This window comes from Malania oleifera, chromosome 1 (assembly GCF_029873635.1).
Source record: "Malania oleifera isolate guangnan ecotype guangnan chromosome 1, ASM2987363v1, whole genome shotgun sequence".
Taxonomy (NCBI): domain Eukaryota; kingdom Viridiplantae; phylum Streptophyta; class Magnoliopsida; order Santalales; family Ximeniaceae; genus Malania; species Malania oleifera.
The window spans coordinates 33,804,641-33,826,199 of record NC_080417.1 but is presented as its reverse complement, the minus strand read 5'-3'; the positions used below and the strand labels follow the sequence as shown (position 1 = coordinate 33,826,199).

Here is a 21,559-nt window from a genome sequence, read left to right as displayed (position 1 = left end):
ACATTAATTAGATAAATGTATTCGCACCATTAAAAATTTGTATGTTGGTAGATCTAAATCTACAACTAATCCCAACTACCAACTATTGGAGAGAAACCGGCCAAAGAAAAAAAAAATTATTATTAGTTACAATGTGTCTCTTTTATGGAAGTCAAAATGTCATTTTTTTCCCCTATTGGTTGTAAAAAATGAATTTTTTGCACAATTTGTAAATCACCAAAGGTATTAGAGATATTCAACCATTTTCTTCATTAATTTTATATCTAAAAAGAAAAAAAGTAACCAAGTATTGAGCTGGGCTGGTGGCGGTAGGAGTCATATGACTTGACTCAATCTTCAAAATTAATTGAAATACTCAGTAACTCATTAGAATATTAGGAAGAACATAGCAGAAATGCAGAATGTGCACACAACACAATCTTCAAAATTAGTAGATATTCTTGCGATGTGTTGTAAAATTTAGGAAGAACAGAGCAGAATGTGATAAAATAATTGTAATGTGGCAAATTATTTTGGGAGAACAAAGCAGAATGTGCACTCAAGAACAAAAGAGGAGGAGTCTACGACAAAGCAAAATCTTCAAAACTAATCGAAATGCAGGTAACATGTTAAAAGTCATGATTATTATTGTTTCAAAAACATTCAGGGAAAGATGGATCTCACAGTTCATTACTTGATGAGTATCGAAGCTATCTAATCTGCAATTGATCAGTAGACGATTCACCTTTTTTTTCTTGTTTTGTTAATTGAACGTTCATATTGGACCATACCCATCTCCCTCTCATACACATTTCTTCTCTTCCCAATATTTGGACCTAAATCCTCCAACATAAATTTTAATGATCTTAAAGACACTATACAATTCACTTCAATTAAATTGGCAGCTTTCATCACTTGATCTTTTGCAGCTCCTCAAAACAACCATTATTTGTTTGATAATTTATTCTGCACAGATTAAGAACAAAGCCACAAACTAGTTCAGCAATCTACCATTCTCACACATGGTAGTTGCTCTCAAGAAGAATTGCATACACATTGTTAAAATATGTGAAAGAAAGACTTAAGAGCGTATGATTTTGTTTAAAACCAAAATTTGCAGATCCTATGTTTAGAGAGGGTTTAGATTTGGAGTTGTATTGGATTTGAATAAGATGATATACAAAATTGTATTGAATCTGTCCAAATCCACACAAATCCAAATGTAATATCCAAAATTCATGCTCTCAAACACTGCCCGAATCTAATTTTAATAATCCATTTCCATACTACATATATGTATATATAGACGCAGAGAGAGAGAGAGAGAGAGAGAGAGAGAGAGATTTTGATCATCCATTGCTTATGCAGAGCTGAGTCCCAAAACTCCTCAAAGGAGGATGGGGAGACGAACCATCAGCCCTAAGGTACAGTTTAGGTGTAGGATGCTAAGGATATGCAATTTATCAACTCATCCTAGCCAAGTTACTGAAATCCATCAATTGCGTTTCTAAATGCATTCTCTACATTTAAGAGCTTGGAGAGTGACCTTGAGTTTAAATTTAAATAAATTAAAATAGATACAGTACAAAAGAATATCAAGGTAGCATTTTAAAACATGAATTTTAGGCCATGGATATGAATTTGTATGGATATAAACTATTTGAATTTGTATAAATTTTAACAAAACTCATTACAAATTTGTGTTGCATTTTACCTAAATTCATACAAATCCAAATTCAAGATCCGAATTTCAATCTCTATTTATGTGAATTTTGTCTAAATCCATATAGATTCAATCAGAGGCCCAAAATCCATGCCCCAAAACACAACCTAAATTGAATTCAATTAAACTAAATTAAATTGAGTTGAATACTATCTAAATAAGACTCACAGCATATCTAAAAGGATTGTTGACGTTTGAGGCATCGACTGATGGCAGACTTATTGATTCTTTGTGCACAGCATTGAATTTTATGTCACAAAGTAACATTATAATAACCACAAGGATTATATTATTTCCAACAAAGCAGTCAAGCATTACAGATCACATATAAGGGAAACAAATGTATGTGGTCGTTGCATAATGTTCATTTTGAACAATTCGAAATTAAATGCTCTACAAACTTTAGATGCTGCTGCATTGGCATTTAAGGAGATCAAACTGAAAATTCTATGCAGGTGAAATGACTTTGCAGGTTTACAACTGCTTCACAGTAGCCAAACACTCTCTCAAAAAATCATTAAGCTCTGAAGAATATATATTAGGGAAAGTCCTATAATGGTCTACATGAGGAGATGACCCAAAATTAAATGACCGTACCTTTCTTCCTAGCCTTCTCTGATCCTCAATAAACAGTTCCACTGACTGAAATGGAATCACCTTATCAGCGCTACTATATAGGTAAAGCTGGGGACAGTGAGGCTGGTTTTTGGAGAGAAGGGAGATTATCTTCATCAATCGCCTGTGAAAAATAAAAGACAAGTATGTTTTCATCTAGCAGCTGTCAGCTGGGAGGCATGTTTAGTCATTTTAATGGACAAAAATTGGAAATAATTTTAGTGAAGGATAGGAAAGCCCACCAATTTACATCAGGCAACTTAAGAAGAATCGAAAATAACTTTTCCAATACTGAAAGAAACAAGGTCTCAATTATTAGAGGTTCCTTTTCTGGAGGTCTTGACGAACTCAAAGCACTTTCTGCTTCATTTCCTCCTCTGGTCTCCATTGAAGGGTATGCTAAGGAACTACGCTTCTTCAGAAGTGCAGCAGAAAATCCAGCTGCCCAGACCTACTAAGAAAAAAAATTATCAAATAGTTTCCCCTGTTTTCTGATAAATTAGAGTGGAAGGCCAACCAACAATCAGCCTGAGCACAGATATCATCAAATGTAATAAAACAGGAAACCCATAAAAGCAAATGAAAAAAACCAACATGACATGAAACTGATGTAAAAAATGTTTAAAAAAATTTCGCTGTGGTGCTTGAGCAAAAACTTGCTCTTTGGGAAGGAGAGGAGCAATATGTAGACACCACCAAACATTTTCAGAGTGAAAAATAACCAACTTGCGATAGTAGATAACTATACAAGAAATGATGGAACATTCTAGAAAAGCACAAGGATATATTGTCCACTTTGATCCTGTGCATTTTTTTTCACATACACTGTCAATGATTAGCTCAGACAGTTGCCATGTTCACAAGCTGGAGACCCTTATTTCAGCAGAGCGTGCAATTTCTTTTTTCAAATTTCAGTTAAATTATAAAGAGCTACATGATAGCTACAAGAATTCTCCCCCACCCCAGCACTTTTTAAGATTACTCCTGCTATCAAAAGCTATTTAAAACAAAATAGCATAAAATATCAACTGCAGCAAATTAAAATTCACAATGCTTTTAATGTACTAGTTAAAATAAAGGAATATTCTTGATTTTCGAGCAGGCAGAGGTTCTGTGAGATGTGGCCAAACAAGACCTAAAAAAAGGTCCTACAAACCACTCCTAACAAAAATTAAAATAGTTAATTTTTTTACAAAGTAAGAATAAAGAACCTGTGGATTCAACTCTGGGTCTGCTCCAGAATCAACAACACATCCCTTGATCTTTTCTATTAGGTCCTGCCTGCCCTGCATATTGGCAAGAATAGCACCATAGCTGCAGAGACCGAAGATTTTGCAACTGAGAGGAAAAATTGAACTATAGATAACCAAGAAAAACCAAACTCAAACAAGCAATCTAGAATACAAGAGATTGGAAATCTAAACTGGGCTTACACAGTGCCTAGAATACAACAGAATGAATTAGAAGATGTGTTTAAACTTCTCTAAACTTTAGAGATCGATGCCCCCGTTAAAGATGGATGTACTTGAAACAAATTGGCAGAGGAAGATAAAAACAACATGTGTACCAAAAATAAATAAGAATAAGATCATAACAAGAGTGCTATGAATGAATCAACCTACACAAGCCAACCGGTGTTGCTGAAAGTGTGGAAAAGCAAGCTCCTTTCAGAACCATCTTTCTCCGTCCCCAAAAGCCACGAAACAAGCTCGTTAGACAATGCCGAGATCCGGTTCTCAACCCTCCTCCCCAGATCAAACCAAAGAAGGTTTCTCACCGGAACAACGAAAGTAATGGCATTAACCCCCCTCGAAGTATACAAATCCACGTACCTCTTCAAGTGCTTCCGCTTCGCCCCAAGCCAGCCCAGCAACACCACCGTCACCGAAGAATCTCCGCGCCCTAAAACCCCTGCTTCTCCACCATTAACGCCCTTCCCAGCTCGATGCCACTCGAAGAACTTGTCGCTTGAATCGGACGCGACTCGTTCAGAATAAACAGGTGAGGTTTTAGGCTCGAAATTTAGAGAAGAGTAAAGGGAGAGATTAAACCCAAGGATATTCGAGTTTAGGGAGGGTAAAGCAGATGATGAAGAATGAATCCGGGTAAAACTGTGGTGTGTGCTGTTTGGGGAGACGGAAAGCGAAGGAAGTGGATGAAGGAATTTGGGGCTGAGTTTTAGAGTGTGTGTTTTGTTTAGGAGTGAAAGAGAGGATGAGTTCAAGATCTTCACAGAAGCTTCCATGGCGGAAAGTTAATACGAAAATGTGATAGGAGATTTCGAAGAACTAAGAATTAGAAGTGGTTAAAACAGAGTTGTTGCGATTTCCGAATTGCCATTGACAGTACGCGTTCAATTCACAGGAAAAACGAAGGGGACGTTTGGTTCACCTAAAGTGAGTTCAACGTTCCGGTAATTTGGTGATACTTTTATGTTTGCTTCACAAAAAGAAATATAACATTAGAAATTTGATATTCTTTCATCTCCCATTACTAGTTATTCATTTAATTATATTTTTAAAAAATTTTATTGCTATTTAAAAGGTAATGTTGTAACTTTCTAAATTAAAATACTGTGTGTAAGCTTTTGTGTTGGGGATGTAGGTCATATTTGAGTGGAACGCATATACCGAGAAAGCTTCATGAAGTAAGAAACAAGAGCAAGAGAGAAGTTTGCAAGATAAGGGATAACTGTGGACAGTTTCAGGCAGTATGGAGATGTATCTTCTCAACTTTAAACCATCAACGGTTTGACCTAAATCGTAGATGGTTTTGATCAGCGCACGTTACTTAATTTTAATCAGGAGACTAGTAGATTGGGTAGATCGAAGGTTTTTCCTCCGGAAATTGCTATAGGGATGGTTTATATAGGATTTAAGGTTCTTGTACGCTTAGGGTTCATATGTAATCAATATTTTTGTAACCCTAATTTGTAAGCTTGACATAATTGATAGTGAGAATTAGAGTTGCTGCTCCCGTGGACGTAGGCAAATTGTCGAATAACGTAAATCTTGTGTCTTTAAACGTTGTTTTCATTTTTATCATTGTTAAGTGATTGCTTCTTTAGTATAGTTCTTCATTGAGTGAGTGCACTGTTTGTTTGTTGATTAATTCGTGAAATTTTGTGACAACTTTCGTTGCGCATTCACGACCAACAAATGGTATCAGAGTTATTGGTTTACAATGGCTGGGGTCTCTTCGATGAAGTTCGATGGAATCAAAAATTTTAGATTTTGGCAGAGGAGGGTGAAAGACTTGCTAGTGTAGTAAGGGATGGTGAAGACTCTATATGAAAAGAAGCCGAAAAATATGAATGACGGAAGTTGGAAGGAGCTGGGCGCAAAAGATGTGTCCACTATCTGGCATTGTCTGGCTAATGACGTGATGTATCACGTCATGGATGAGGAATCGCTGGTAGATGTTTAGCTAAACATGAAAGCCGGTACATGTCCAAGTCGCTTACGAACAAGTTGTATCTTAAAAAAAAAGATTTATTAGCTTAAGATGGCATAGGGTTCGGACCTGACTCAACACATCAACACGTTTAATTAGATCATTAGTAATCTAAAGCGAGTTGATGTGAAGTTCGAGGAAGAGGACAAAGCATTGATGCTATTGAATTCCCTATCGATGTCTCCTACATACGAGAACTTGGTTACGAAGTTGACTTAGGAGAAAGAAACCCTGGAGTTGAAGGACATCACGAGTGCATTGCTAAGGTTCCATCAGAGGAAGAAGGCTAGCAATGAGAGTTCACATGGTGAAGGGCTCATGGCGAAAGGGAATCAGGATCTTGGGAGGAGTAACTTTTGGGGTGGATCGAGCAACCATAGGGCTTGGTCCAAATCCAGGAAGAGGAAGGATGTGCGGTGTTTTAAGTGCAGGAAAAAGGGGCACATAAAACTTGAGTGTCCGAAAAGGAAGAAGGGGGTTGTTGAAACTAAAGAAGGTTCGTCAAACACAGCGAATGTAGTAGAAAAAGGAGATTTAGGGAATGGTGATAATGATATGCTCTCGATTTCATCGAAGTCGGATGAGTTCGCATATTCTTGGATCTTAGACTTGGCATGTTCTTATCATATGATACCCAACAAGGACTGGTTCACTACGTACGAATTGGTGAGTTCTGGCTCCGTTTGATGGTGAATGATGTTGCCTTCAAAGTGATCGAGATAGGGAATGTCAAAATCAAGATGTACGATGTTGTGGTGAGAACATTGTGTGATGTGAGGTGTCACATACCGAAGTTGAGGAAAAATCTGGTTTCACTAGGCACCTTGGATTGTAATGGGTTCAGTTACAAATCTGAAGGTCGGGTAATAAAGGTGAGCAAGGACGTTTTGACTATGATGAAGGGGAAGAGAGTGTTGGGGAATTTATACACACTGTTGGGTACCACAGTTGTAGGTGGAATTGCAGCCGCAAAGTCCGAGTATAATAGTACTATGTTGTGGCATATGCGTTTAGGGCATATGAGTGATCGTGGAATGAAGGAACTTCACAAGAGAAATCTTATGAAGGGGGTCAAATCATGTAAGCAGGAGTTCTACAAGTAATGTGTGCTTGGGAAGTAGAACAAGGTTCAGTTCATGATAGTCATGCACAAGACGAAGGGGATACTGGATTACATCATTTGGACGTTTGGGGGCCGATCAGAGTGGCATCACAAGGGGGACATGTGTATTTCATGAGTTTCATTGATGATTACTCGTGGAAGGTCTGGGTTTACTTCATGCGACATAATTCGAAGACGTTTGCCAAGTTTAAACTGTAGAAAGCTAAGGTGGAAAACTAGGCCAGGAGAAAGATCAAGTTCCTCATGATAGACAATGGAACTGAGTACACAAACTCAAGTTTCAAGGAATTCTGTTAGCAACATGGCATAAGAAGGCATTTTACAATACAATGAACACTGCAACAAAGTGGTGTGGTGGAAAGGACAAACTGAACCCTAGCTAAAAGGGTTCGGTGTTTCAGGTTGCATGTTGGGCTTGCTATGAATTTTTGGGCCGATGCGGTTAGTATGGCTTGTTTCTTGGTAAACAGATTGTTGGAATTGATGTAATCCCAAGAGGGGGGATGAGTTGGAATTTTAAAAATTTTTGACTAATTTAAAGTAAACATCGATTTACCACATATCATATCTCATTCAAAATATACACGTGTATGTAAAACAATTGAACAAGGAATACATACATACACGAGTCCCGCAAATCTCATTTAAATTGAATGTGTACATGCAAATAATTATAACTATAAATGAACAGACATACACATATGGAAATTAAAGTTCGGAGATTTAAATGAGATACAGAGAGAGAAATACACGATATTTGTTATCGAGGTTCGTCCAAACCAGCCTACGTCCCCGCCTTGGGTATACCCCCTTAATGATTACACTATCTTTGCTTACTTAAACGGACGGAGCAGAAACCGTTACAACCTCTCCTTACGGGGCAAAGCAAATGTTAGCTCAATTACCAAGCTGAGCCCAACTGGTCTCCCTTACGGAGCGGAGACACCTAGTTCAATTTTCGGGGTAAATCAAATCGGTCTCACTTACAGGGCGGAGACTCCTTAGTTCAATTTACGGGATGAACCCAACCGATACATAAAATCAGTTTTTGTACATAATAAAATGCTTCTAAATACAAGCAGAGATGTACAACATTTAAACTCAAATACATACACTCTAATATGATATGAGTTATGCTCAGTAGAGAAAGGGTGTTTCTCAAAATAATATTTTCAATCTTTGAGAAATGATGTGTATGATAACATACTCAAAGATATGACCCTAATAAAATTTCTCCCAAAAATAATTTTCTAGGAATATAAGGAGAACCTAAGGTTTTTGTGTTCAAATAAATTTTGCACAAATAAAATATGCGCGCGTGTTTGTGTGTATATATATATGTGAGAATATATACATGATAAATGTGTTCTCCAATAAAGATTTTTGCAATAACAAATATTTGGAGAAGTTAGGAATTAAGCTCAAAAATATTCGTGCACTAAATAATTTCTCCCAAGAATATGAAGATAATCAGGAGAAATCTTAAGGCTACTCTCAAAAATGATTTTAAGAAAATAAAGTATGTGTGAGAGTGAGTGCTCTAAAAAGAAATGCCCAAATAAAAATATATGCTCTCTTTCAAAAGATTTTCTAAGGAATAATAAAGAGAGTTTGAAGAGTATAAAATTTTACCCCAACAATGATTTTGCAATAAAAATATAAGTGGGAGAACTTTGATTAAGAAAATAATTTGAGAGAAAAATTAGTTAATCAAAGTTACTAATCAAAGCAAATGAAGGGGTATTTATAGTTTTTCATGAAATTATGACTGTTGGGGACATATTAGAAATTTTAGAAAAGTTTGATTAAATTTTAATCCCAATTACCATGGTAAAAGCACGGCAACCCGAGAGGTTCGGTCGCCCTATGCCTAGGGTCGGTCGCCCGAACACTTACAATGGCCCAAAGGCAACTTTCCAGTTTGGTCAACCATGGCCTATGGCCGGTCGGCTAAGTAAGGCGATTTTCTCAAGGCTTCGTTGTTTCGATTGCCCAGTGAGGGTTCGGTTTGTCGAGTCTTGAACTTGGTCAACCAAGGTCAATTTGAACTACCAGTTCGATTGGCTGAGGAAGGTGAGGAAAGTCACATCTCAGCTTCGGTCGACCGTGGGCAATATGTTCAAACCATGTTCAGTCAGCTGAGGCTAGGTCAACATGTTGACTTCGGTCTAGTTCGATCGACCGAGTTGATTAAAGCTCGAATTGGTTGGTTGACTGAGGGCATTAACATTTAATATTTTGCGGAAAAAATCCAATGTCGCTCGACCAAGTCTTTGTAAGCCCTAATTTGACCCTAAAGCTATTCCAAAAACTTTGTATGATTTTAGTCTTTTTAGAAAAAAGGTTTTTGGTGACATGTTAGGAATCCTATGGTCAACCTACGGTCATTTGAGCAATAAATCCATATCATACAAATGCATGCATTATTATAGACCAAATGATAAAAATAAATGTATATACAATTAAAAAAAATGTCTTCGTCTTCCTTTTGCTCTTTAAGACTCCATGGAAAGTGTCTAAGGTATAGTCTTTACGTCCTTCATGGCTTCCATTTCCAGTCTCCTTATGTGTGTATTGAATTATTATTTTGTTCAAAATACTAGGCACACACATAAGACACTTGTGTTTGTTAACATCAAAATCGAGATCTGACTCAAAAAGCCAACAATCTCCCCCTTTTTGATCATAATAAACACATAAGAGTAAAATGGGTACAACCTGAAAAGGATCCCCCTAAGAATATGCATAACTTAAATAAATAGACAATACAACATACGCATATCAAGAAAGAAGACATTACAAATAATGCATTTAAATTTTTGTGTTAAAACACACGCTTAGATATTTTTCCCTATGTTTTGGCCCTTGTTGACCTTATTGGTCACGCCCGGTTTTGATTATGACAAATACTCATTGTATCTAATGAGTGGTTGAGCTTTTGTGCAGGAATCAAGAATGATAAAATCAAGATGTGCACAAAGCTAGAAAGGCTTGAAGACAATTTCATAAACTCTTAATTATAATATTTTCCAGTGAAATTGTCTGTAATAGTAATTAGGGTTTTTCGGTTTGTAATAAGCTCACACACATCACATGAATGATTTACTTTGTAAGCTCAAACCGAACCATAGAAAGACCTTAGAGTGTACCTTTGGGCGACCGAAGGTCGACCCACACCGGACTTTTTCGGTGTCTTCAAAATTGGACCCCAAGTGGCCTTAGGACACACACATATGCACATATGTTTATTAGGCACTTAAAATTGATTGAGTTGGGTCAATTCGGGACCGAAATGCACACTTGGTGCACTTTCGGTCGACCGAGACAAACAGTTCAAATTGTCCCGGTCGACCGAAATCGGTCCGGGTCAACTATTTGACCCGGTCCCGGTCGACCGACCCCTTACAGGTCATTTGACCTCGGTCGACCGAACCACCTGGGAGTCAACTATTTGACCCCCCGGTCGACCGACCACTTTTTGTACTCCAACAACTCGGTCGACCGAAGCGCATCGGGAGAACTCCCAACAACTCGGTCGACCGAGCCGTGCAGTTCAAAAAGGCCTCGGTCGACCGAAACTCGGAGATTTCAAAATCGCCTTATCCCGGTCGACCGACCCCTTAGTTCAAAATGCCCTCGATCGACCGAGCCACTTGAGTCCCGGTCGACCGAACCACTTTTGGTCGACCGAACCTCTCGGGTTGTTCCCATTTTTACCGTGGTTAATATTTTTCTAAACAGGGTTAAAATGCATTAAACTCCATTAAACTTTTCTAATAATACCCTATAGGTCCCCAACGGTCATATTTCCTCCCTTGCCTATATATATGCCTTCATTTGCAAAGATTAAGATGGATTAGCCACTTTGATCAGGGAAAATTCTTTGAAAATCCAAAACCCTATAATACTCATTCTTAAGCCTCCTACACTCATACTTACCTTCTCATACAAATTAAACCCTTTGTAAGTTGATTGAGTGCTAGTCTAAGTAGGTTTGCTCTCCCATTCATATTTGATTGTTTTATTATCCTTGAGAGCTAAACCTTGAGTATTCTTAGGGGACTTTATTAATAAGTCTATCCTAAGAAAACTTTGATAGATCTTCTAAGATTTGCACCTCTATTGCAACATCTTAAGAAGATAGTATTTGTATTTTGATTGCAAAACATTTTCAAATATCTACTGTGTTATTAATCTTGAAAATATTTGATGAGATATTTGATAGTGTGATAAAATCTTTGTTGCAATACTCGTTAACTCATATATCTTTTGCTGAATACAAAGATTGAATATCCTTTTGCAAACCAAACTTATACGTTGCTAGATCTTCATATACATATGTGTATTGAGAAAACTTGTTGATTGAAATATATGAAGTCTGGATGATATCTTTGTTTGAGCACTTAGATTAAATATCTTGTGATACAAAGATCATTTAGGTTTGCACTCTCACGCACTCATTACAACGATAGTAAATTTATTTGAGAGTTGACATCTTAGACCACACTGAGCTTACAAATTATTTCATATTTGTGGTGTATATTATTGCGCGAATTTGGGTACATATCTGCTTTACTTGAAAGCATAATCACTGTACCATCTCATTGTAATACACTTTGGTTGTATTTCCAGGCACGGGCCTGAAGAGGGAGACTAGCCCTGGAATAGTCCCGGATTGGCTTAGACCCGGTTAGGAAAGCTAGGTGCGTCGTCCTGTTAAGGCGTGTAGGTTGAGGTCAGCCCCGCTAATTGACCTGGTTAAGGTTGAGGTCAGCCCTGTGTTAATTTGACCTGGTTGTAAATGGTGACGCTCCACCCTTAAGTGAGCTCTTAGTGGAATCCTCTAGCTTGCGAGCTCGAGGCGGGGACGTAGGCACGGTTGGCCGAACCCCGATAACATATCGTGTGTTCATTTATATTTCCGCACTTTATATTAGCCGCACATGTATGTTATGGGTGAATGATGCGTATGACTTAAATTTCACATTATACTTATCTACGCATTTGGAAATTGAATAGGCAGACCCTAGGTTGTGTATATACTGCTGTTTATCCAGCATAACCTAAGTGATAAATTTTAAAATTCCAATTCACCCCCCCTCTTGGGAATACACCAATTCTAACAGCCCTTAAAAAAGATTTCCCTTTTGGTCATAAACATTTTGCGCATAAAATTCTCCCTCTTTTGGCATCAGCAAAAAAGGTTAAGTTAAGTAGAAAAGTTTGATCATTTAAAACAAACTTAACTTAAAAAAGAAATCCTTTTTTTTTTTTTAATAATTTTTATTTTTCTTAGAAAACCCTCTCCCTTTTTTAGTATAGATTATGGGCATAAAAAATTTAAAACTGTTTGAAAGATATAATCATTAAGCATACAAAACAGCTTAATTGGTCATTTAAAAGATTAAAATGACATGTTAACAAGATCAGACCAGAATTATCCACAAACCATGACAATTTAAACATATCATAAGACCCGTGAAAGATTTGAGTTCAACACACACGACATATGATAGCAAATGTAGGTTTGAGCATAAAAGTGGTCTAACTAGTTCATATCCATTTCATGTAAGATCAATGAACCAGTTATGCAACACCTTTTTAAAATTTGAAATTTCATGACATAAAATCTTAAAACCGAATAGCACGAGTCATGAAGACATTTAAGCACAAAAGCAAGAAAACAAGATACGTTCTATGTAAGTTCATTTCTTGCAAATAAATAAATATATATGTATATAAGTATAAATATATATATATCCCCTTATGATTTTCGATAAAGACAGGGGGCGATGTTTTCTAAAAAAGAAACTTTAAATAAAATTCAAGCAAGCAAATGTTTTTCTAGTTTTGCATTTAAGCACAAAATACTTCAATAGATAACCAGAAAAACAACCATATGGATCCTAAGGATATGACAATTTAAATTAAGATCATATGGCTAGATCAAAGAACTTGTGGCCAAACAATATATTTTAATTAAAGATTTTCAATAAAATCATTTCATTAAGCACACACCACAATGAATTCAAAACATCAAATCTAAGCAAGAAAAGTTTGTGAGCACAACAACATAGGAATTTAATTTTAAATGCTCCCCCTATCAATTTGACTAAGTCCTTAGATTCTTAACTACTTATACTAATGCTAATTATGCAAGTTCATTGAGAGTTCAAATAGTATAAGTATTATTTTTAATTCCTAACAGATTTTACTGAATATACGTTAAAAGATTTGTGTTCTACCAGTAAAATCTTTCCTAGAACACACATGCGCTAAAAATTAAACACTAAGTCATGCATGATGTTCATATGCCCCAAGAACAATCCATATCAAATATTAATGCAATATAGATAAGATATGATGTTCATGGTACCTAGAAGGACTTCAGACTCAAAAAGTAGAAACAATAATAGTGTGAGTCCATGAGGCAGGTGATTTTTATTTTATTTAAGATAGTGGCTTATTCTCCCCTATAAAATCTCAGGCTCACATAAGTGCATTTAAATTCAAGGATGAATTTCATTTAAGCACATCCATTATATGTTCACCCTTCTTAATAAAACTTAGCATGCAAAAGATTATAGACATTAAGCACTTATTCATTTTTCCTAAAAGTAAGGCTTAAGTTGTAACGCCCCGGACCCGCACGTGGGGCCTGGAGTGTTATAAGACCATCCACGCGTCTTTGATACCATTCACATAGCAGAATTAATTACATGACCTCAAACAAAATATCAGAGTACTATATTTACATATGCAAACCCATAAGAAGGTACAACCATATTCCATATTACATAACTAGGACAAAACATTAAACATAGTCTATACACATATTTGTTCTTTTATTTACTCACAAAACTACCCCGCTCTGGAGCTTTCTAAGCTCAATCACCTGGAGGACCTAAAAAAATTAAATATTCGTTGGGGTGAGACACCTCTCAATAAGGAAGAAATAAGTTACAATACTCTGTGACTGAAGTGTTTTTAATATATAATCACAAAATATACATCCAGTTGTATTTCACTATCAATAGCAGTTGAGAAAATGCATTCTTAATCACATCATTGTCGACTTCTCTATCACCCAATCACATACATACATACATAATTATTTTTACTAATAATTCCCAAGAATAGGGAAGTCTACCTGCCTATACAAGTAGATTCTCTCTACTATAGTGCTAATACCAGGGCACTCACCTTTCTCAGTAAGCCCTCAGGTTATGTATCTAGGTAAAGTCTCCGAGAATAGGGAAGGTCACTTGCCTATAAAAGTGGCTTCCCTCAACTCTGGTATCCAAAGATAATTACCAGAGCACTCACCTTTTTCAGCAAGTTGTCGAGCGAAGAATTTTACTTTACCATAAATACTCATGTAATTAGAGTTACACATATCCAATGCCGTCATTTCATAGAGTTCCACACAAAATGCGCATACCACAACCAATCCACATAGGATAATTCGTACAGTTTTCATTCACACCCACACAGGGTCCATATCTACACAAAATACAACGTCTATAGAGGACTGGTCCACACAGGACTATCAATCACACAAGTTACACGGTCCACAAAGGACTAATCATACACAGATTACAACATATACCACCCTGTTCATGGTAAATAGGTAAAACAAACTCCTCATACCACTACCAATGTTTTACCCCTCAATATAAATGCCCATATAACGACCTCCTCATACCACTGCCAACGTTACATGACGGTTTTATCAGGTACGATATAATGACCTCCTCATACCACTGCCAACGCTATAACGCAATTTACATAAACCACAGCACAAATCAATAACAAAACCAACCACTTAAGCTCATCCACGCATCTACCATAGTATACTTAATCAGACAGTATCCAAAGACAACCAGTATTTTCAACCAAGCAGAATTCACAGCCCAAACAGTATTCACAATCACACAATAAATCATAATTCTACAGTACTCGCAACCATTTAATTATCAAAGTTGTTTTCATGCCACACGATTTTTCCCAATATAATATATAATCAAAAATAATATTTTCAATGCCTGCACTGTTCAAAATAATTTACCAAAATATATAAAATTTAATACCCAAAAATTAACTGGTTTAAAGTTAATAAAAACTAATATAACATATTTCCCCTTACTTGCTCCTCAAGTCCCTGCCTAAACCAAATAGAAAATGAGACCCTGTAATCCAAAATTCCCAACTCATTCAAATCTCAGAAAAATACTCATTTAATACTTCCTAAGCTCCATATAATTATATTTAACAAGAAAACTCCAAATTATCTCACTTACCCTGATTTTGGGATGGTGCCCCAAAACCCCAAATCAACGATCTGCTCCGGCAGCCTTGCAAAGAACAATCCTATGAATCTCGTGGTGGTTCTGGATCATCAAATCGGGCTGAATCCAATCCGGATTCAAAGAGAGAAGGCAGAGGGTTTGTTTTTCTAGAGAGAGAAAGGAGTCATGCAAGATTTTCTCACTGAAAATAAAAGAAATCGCTATTTATAGGCAGGGACTCGCCAACGAGACACGTGGATTCGTTGACGATCCTATGAAGAACTCTCATCGATGAGACCATGAATTCGTTGACTATTTTCAGAATACCTCAAACCCTCTCGGTAGCTCCTCGTCGATGAGACATTGCCCTCATCGACGGGCCAAAGAAGAATGCTCATCGACGAGACCAGTTGGTTCGTCGACGAGTTCTCGCTGACACCCTTTTAAATATTCCTTTTTCTTTCCTTCTCTCTTTCCTTTCCTTTTCTTTTATTATTTTTATTAATTAAATTTTTCGGGCCATTACATAAGCTCCCCCTGTATATTTGTATGCATACATACTTGCATTAAGTTCAAGAATGATGTTCAATTAAGAGCAGTCATCGTATATTCATCATTTAAAAGGATTTCTGCATGCAGAATATATAAGTCATTTAGCACATAGCGTGACATATTGCATTTCAATTTAATACATGATAACCAAATAAGGTTATACTCAAAGGTAATGCAATAACGGTTCAATATAAGAATAACACAACTCAAAGTACACAATGAGTATGTGTGTGATGAACACACTCCCCCTAAGTCATGCAATTTTCCTAGTTTATAGACCATCATCAAAGCATGTGACATTTTATTACAAGGATGATGCTTTACCATTTAGGTCCCAAGTGAGAGTACATAACCCAAGGATTTGGATCAAATGGTCTCCATGAACTAAGTTCATCCTAAGACACAAAAAAAAAAATGTGTACATGTCTTTAAAATATATAGTGGTTTGGATTTTACATGTACTAAACTATTTAGTTATTTTGCATACATTTTCAATAAATGTATTCATGAAGATCAACCAGCATGCATTAAATTGATTATCATCTAGGTGTGTGTATGATGATCTTTGATTATGTTGGTAAAGTCTAACGAAATTTCGACAACATGCCGTCTGTAAATAGAGCATTTCTCAAAAATTTCTGCACCTGAAACTTGATAGATTAAAGCATGCAATTCATAACAATCTACATCATACAGATACCATTCAGTTTAAGCATGCGAGAACCTATATCCACTACCAGCATGTAGTTCACATCACTGCATCAGTTATATAGGAGGCATTCAGTACAAGCATGTATTCAGTAGTTCAAACAACAATTCATAAAAATAAAATATCCATTAAATAATATATTCACTTTTACAAGCAATGGACAGTAGCATTCAACGCAAATAAATTATCCATCAAATATAGTTAAACTTTAAGCGAAGGACAAATATATATATATATATATATATATATATATATATATATATACATTTATCACTCAAGTCATCCAATAAACATGATAAGATAAGTATAATATAGTTTATTGCTTATTGGATGAATTTTTTTTTTAATTGTTGCTCCCCCTTAATTATGCAGCCAAAGAATTATATATTCAATTAATAGTAAGTCGCATAACTTATATTTTTTTATATGGGGATGAGCTTAAGAATTTCTTAGATTAAATTTATCATTTGAAAGTGATTTATCGTTTAAGCTCAATGATGAGTTTAGGTATATGTGAGTTATAGCACTATGAAGAATTCCCTAAAGCTCAATTCTATGTGTAGGACAAAATATACTATATTTAAATTATTTAAACTCTAAGCATGTATAGCATTGAAAATTATTTTCACTAATAAACTTTCCTTGTCCATATAAAGAGGATTTACAACTTTAAGCATACAGTAGCCAATATTATCATACAATATCCAATTTTAATGATATATGTATATTTATTAAGCTTGGATTGGATATGATCATTAAAATTCACATAATGGCTAGATTTTCTTATGGTTCTTACAATAGTGTATTCTAAAATTTAACTTTTAAGCACAAAACACTATTTAAGCATTCAAAGCATTATAATCCCTTTTTATAATAGATCCTAACATCTTATAAGTATAAATATTTCTTTAAAATATTTCTCATAAGATGACATGCAATTATCACAAGATTCACATGATTTAAAAATTAATCCGAAACATCCAACATGTGAATCAAAGCATCAAATATATATAAGAATCATGGTATGAATTATCCAATAAAAGAGAAGGAGGCAGAGATATACCAACTCACATTACTCCTTCTTAATTGTTTAGACTCGGAATGATGTTCCTCTCTCTCTCTCTCTCTCTCTCTCTCTCTCTCTCTCTCTCTCTCTCTCTCTCTCTCTCGGTTTACAATACTTTTTATGGTTCCCAAAACTCCTTCTCACTACAGATGCTAAACATGATCTTTTAAAAACCATTAGTAACTAAGGCATAATATATATGCATGACACTCAAATGATGTGCATTAAAATTATGTCATGCTTTTCAAATCGTTTTCAAATATTGGGAAGCTATGCATTTTAAAATTATTTTTCTATGGGATATGATGTCCTGTACCAAACCCTTTCCAAAACCTCAAAACAATTGATAGTGCAATGAAAATTTATTTTCAATTTTAAAATAGTAAAATCTTCAAAATAAAAACAGCGGAGGATTTGCAAAGAATTGACCCTCAAAATAGGGATACACCGAATATGAGTCGTTGCAATCTTTATGCAAATAGCGGTTAAGTTTATTACAACCAGACTCTAATACCAATTGTTGGAATTGGTGTAATCCCAAAAGGGGGGTGAATTAGAATTTTTAAACTTTTATCTAATTTAAACTAAACGCCGATTCACCACATATCATATCCCATTCAAAATATACATGTGTATATGAAACAATTGAACAATGAATACATGCATACACAAGTCCTGCAAATCTCATTTAAATTGAATGTGTGCATACAAATAATTATAACTATAAATGAACAGACATACACATATGGACATTAAGGTGCAGAAATTTAAATGAGATAAGGAGAGAGAAACACACGATATTTGTTATTCGACCAAACCAACCTATGTCCCCGCCTTGGGCATACCCTCCAAGGGTTACACTATCTATGCTCACTTAAATGGGTGGAGCAGAAGCCGTTACAACCTCTCCTTACGAGGCGAGGTAAACCTCAGCTCAATTACCAAGCTGAACCCAATTGGTCTTCTTTATGGGACGGAGACACCCCAGTTCAATTTTCAAGTTGAACTGAACTAGTCTCCCTTACGGGGTGGAGACTCCCCAATTCAATTTATGGGATGAATCCAAGTGATACATAAAATCAGTTTTTGCACATAATAAAATGCTTCTAAATACAAGTAGAGATGTACAACATTTAAACTCAAATACATACACTCTAATATGATATGAGTTATGCTCAGTAGAGAAAGAGTGTTTTCTTAAAACAATATTTTCAATCTTTGAAAAATGATGTGTATGATAAAATACTCAAAGATATGACCCCAATAAAATTTCTCCCAAAAATAATTTTCTAGGAATATTAAGAGAGCCTAGGGTTTTTGTGTTCAAATAAATTTTGCACAAATAAAATGTGTATATATATACATGATAAATGTGTTCTCCAATAAATATTTTTGCAATAACAAATATTTGGAGAAGCTAGGACTTAAGCTCAAAAATATTTGTGCACTAAATAATCTCTTCCAAGAATATGAAGATAATCAGTAGAAATCTTAAGGCTACTCTCAAAAATGATTTTAAGAAAATAAAGTATGTGTGAGAGTGAGTGCTCTAAAAAGAAATGCCCAAACAAAAATATATGCTCTCTTTCAAAAGATTTTCTAAGAAATAATAAAGAGAGTTTGAAGAGTATAAAATTTTAACCCAACAATGATTTTGCAATAAAAATATAAGGGAGGGAACTTTGATTAAGAAAATAATTTAAGAGAAAAATTAGTTAATCAAAGTTACTAATCAAAGAAAATGAAGGAGTAATTATAGTTTTTCAGGAAATTATGACCGTTGGGGACATATTGGGAATTTTAGAAAAGTTTAATTAAATTTTAATCACAATTACCATGGTAAAAGCACAGCAACCTGAGAGGTTCGGTCGCCCGAACACTCACAATGGCCCAGAGGCAACTTTCCAGTTCGGTCGATCGTGGCCAATGGTCAATCGGCTGAGTAAAGCGATTTTCTTAGGGCTTCGAGGTTTCGGTCGCCCGGTGAGGGTTCAGTTTGCCGAGTCTTGAACTTGGTCAACCAAGGTCAATTTGAAAAACCAGTTCAGTTGGTTGAGGAAGGTGAGAAAAGTCATATCTCAGCTTCAGTCAACTATGGGCAATATGTTCAAACCATGTTCAATCGGCTGAGGCTAGGTCAACATGTTGACTTCGGGATAGTTCAGTCAACCGAGCTGATTAAAGCTCAAATTGGTTGGTCGACCAAGGGCATTAACAATTAATATTTTGCCCAAAAAATCCAACATCGGTCGACCGAGTCTTTGTAAGCACTAATTTGACCTTAAAGTTATTCCAAAAACTTTGTATGATTTTAATCTTTTTAGAAAAAGGTTTTTGGTGAAATGTTAAGAGTCCTATGGTCAACCTATGGTCATTTGAGCAATAAATCAATATCATGCAAATGCATGTATTATTACAGACCAAATGATAAAAATAAATGCGTATACAATTAAAAACAAATGTCTTCGTCTTCCTTTTGCTCTTCAAGACTCCATGGAAAGCTAGGGTATAGTCTTTACGTCCTTCATGGCTTTCATTTCCAGTCTCCTTATGTATGTGTTGAATTATAACCTGTTCAAAATACTAAGCACACACATGAGACACTTGTGTTTGTCAACATCAAAATCAAGATCAAACTCAAAAATCCAACACAGATCACGAAGGGCATCACAAGATGGGAAAATTACTGAGGAGGTGTGGATAGGTGATGAGGTAGGCTACTCTGGATTGAGAATATTTGGGTGTCCAGCATAGGGCACATTCTTGGTGACACTAGCCAACATTAGCGTCTTAGCGATTCAAGAGCGTGGTGGTTGGTTAGGTGTGTAGAGATACTTGTATAAGTACTGGTTCTTTCTCAGGTAGTCATTTTGGGTTATGTAGATACTCGGGGTATGTTATGCATTTTGGGGAACTAGATCCTATTTTGTATAGACTCTAGTATGGTTTTATGAATGGATTAGGTTGAATTTTTCGCTGCATATATACGGGGTCGGACCCTTATATTGTGTAGTATCATGGATGTTATATGATACAGGGATAGGTTAGGTTACTAAATCACACCCTGGGGCCCATTTCCGGGTTCATAATGTGACAACTTGTTAACAGAGTCAACCAGGTTATTAGGTCTTGTAGACTTGGTTAGGCGTGATTTTGTGAACATACTAGAGTATAGGATGTTGGGAATGGGTAGAGTAGATCAAGGGTTGTCTTTTAGCTAGATAGGATTCATTGACGGTGTTCTGTGTTTTTCCTGGAATGATGATTTCAGTAAAATCACAGCAAACCATTAATGGTTTTGTATTTGTGCGGTAGGGTAGACCTAGGCCCGAGAGTCTAGAGTTTAACATGATTGTTCTACAAATGACTGTGTTAACTGTGCTATGATATAGGAATGCTAATCTATTCCTATTCTTTTTTCAGTATGGAACCCAAGGATAGCAACTGGGATAGTAGTTCGGAGGGGACTGCGAATGAAGGGTCACCTTCCATACCTCGGGGATTGACCAGGCATATTATACGAGAGATCGGGCGAAGTGTTAGGGAACGGGAGCATCCACCTACGGCTACGAGTTGCACCATCGAGAAGTTCACCCGCATGCATCCTTCGACGTTTACTAGAGGTTCTAACCCGATTGTGATGAAGAATTGGGTACAAATGATAGAAAAGATACTGAAGGTTCTACACTGCACCGATGAGTAGAAAGTTCTCTATCCTACATTTCAGCTGGCAGGAGAAGCTGAGAGGTGGTGGATGGCGGTGAGTCTGCTTGAGGAGCAGAGAATTGATTCATCAGGGATGATGTGGGCCCATTTTAAGGAGGTATTCTTTGAAAGATACTTCCTAACTTTCATCCGTGACGCAAAGGCAGACGAGTTCTCGATTCTAACTCAAGGGACCCTGACAGTGCAGAGTTATGTAGCTAGATACATCGAGCTATCTCACTTTGGACCATGTATGATCTCGAACAAGTACGAAAAGGCTTAGAGGTTCAATAAGGGTATGAGGAAGGACATCCGTAGGTTGGTAGGAATGCTGTAGATTCGGGAG

General features: G+C 36.2%; 1 protein-coding gene across 4 annotated transcripts; it reads right to left on the bottom strand.

Moving 5' to 3' along the window:
- Positions 1-563: 563 nt before the first annotated feature.
- On the bottom strand, positions 564-4,760 carry LOC131161628 (uncharacterized). Of its 4 annotated transcripts, none has more exons than XM_058117544.1 (5): positions 3,940-4,737; positions 3,529-3,655; positions 2,560-2,768; positions 2,300-2,441; positions 564-945 (listed from the first exon to the last, which is right to left on the bottom strand). In XM_058117544.1, exons 1-5 carry the CDS (start codon positions 4,560-4,562, stop codon positions 925-927), a joined length of 1,122 nt encoding a protein of 373 aa, XP_057973527.1. In that variant the 5' UTR covers positions 4,563-4,737; the 3' UTR covers positions 564-924. The 4 variants fall into 4 exon arrangements, with proteins under 4 accessions (XP_057973527.1, XP_057973536.1, XP_057973517.1 ...); XM_058117553.1 differs by having other exon boundaries at positions 3,529-3,631; XM_058117534.1 differs by lacking the exon at positions 564-945 and having other exon boundaries at positions 1,969-2,441; positions 3,529-3,631; positions 3,940-4,760.
- Between the last annotated feature and the right edge of the window lie 16,799 nt (positions 4,761-21,559).

Excerpts from the sequence above, each read along its gene's own strand:
- LOC131161628 (XM_058117526.1), bottom strand. The coding sequence starts at position 4,562 with ATGGAAGCTTCTGTGAAGATCTTGAACTCATCCTCTCTTTCACTCCTA. Across the intron at positions 2,769-3,528 it reads ACCCAGAGTTGAATCCACAG|GTCTGGGCAGCTGGATTTTC; the intron begins GTTCTTTATTCT and ends TTTTCTTAGTAG. Across the intron at positions 2,442-2,559 it reads AAGTTGCCTGATGTAAATTG|GCGATTGATGAAGATAATCT; the intron begins GTGGGCTTTCCT and ends TATTTTTCACAG.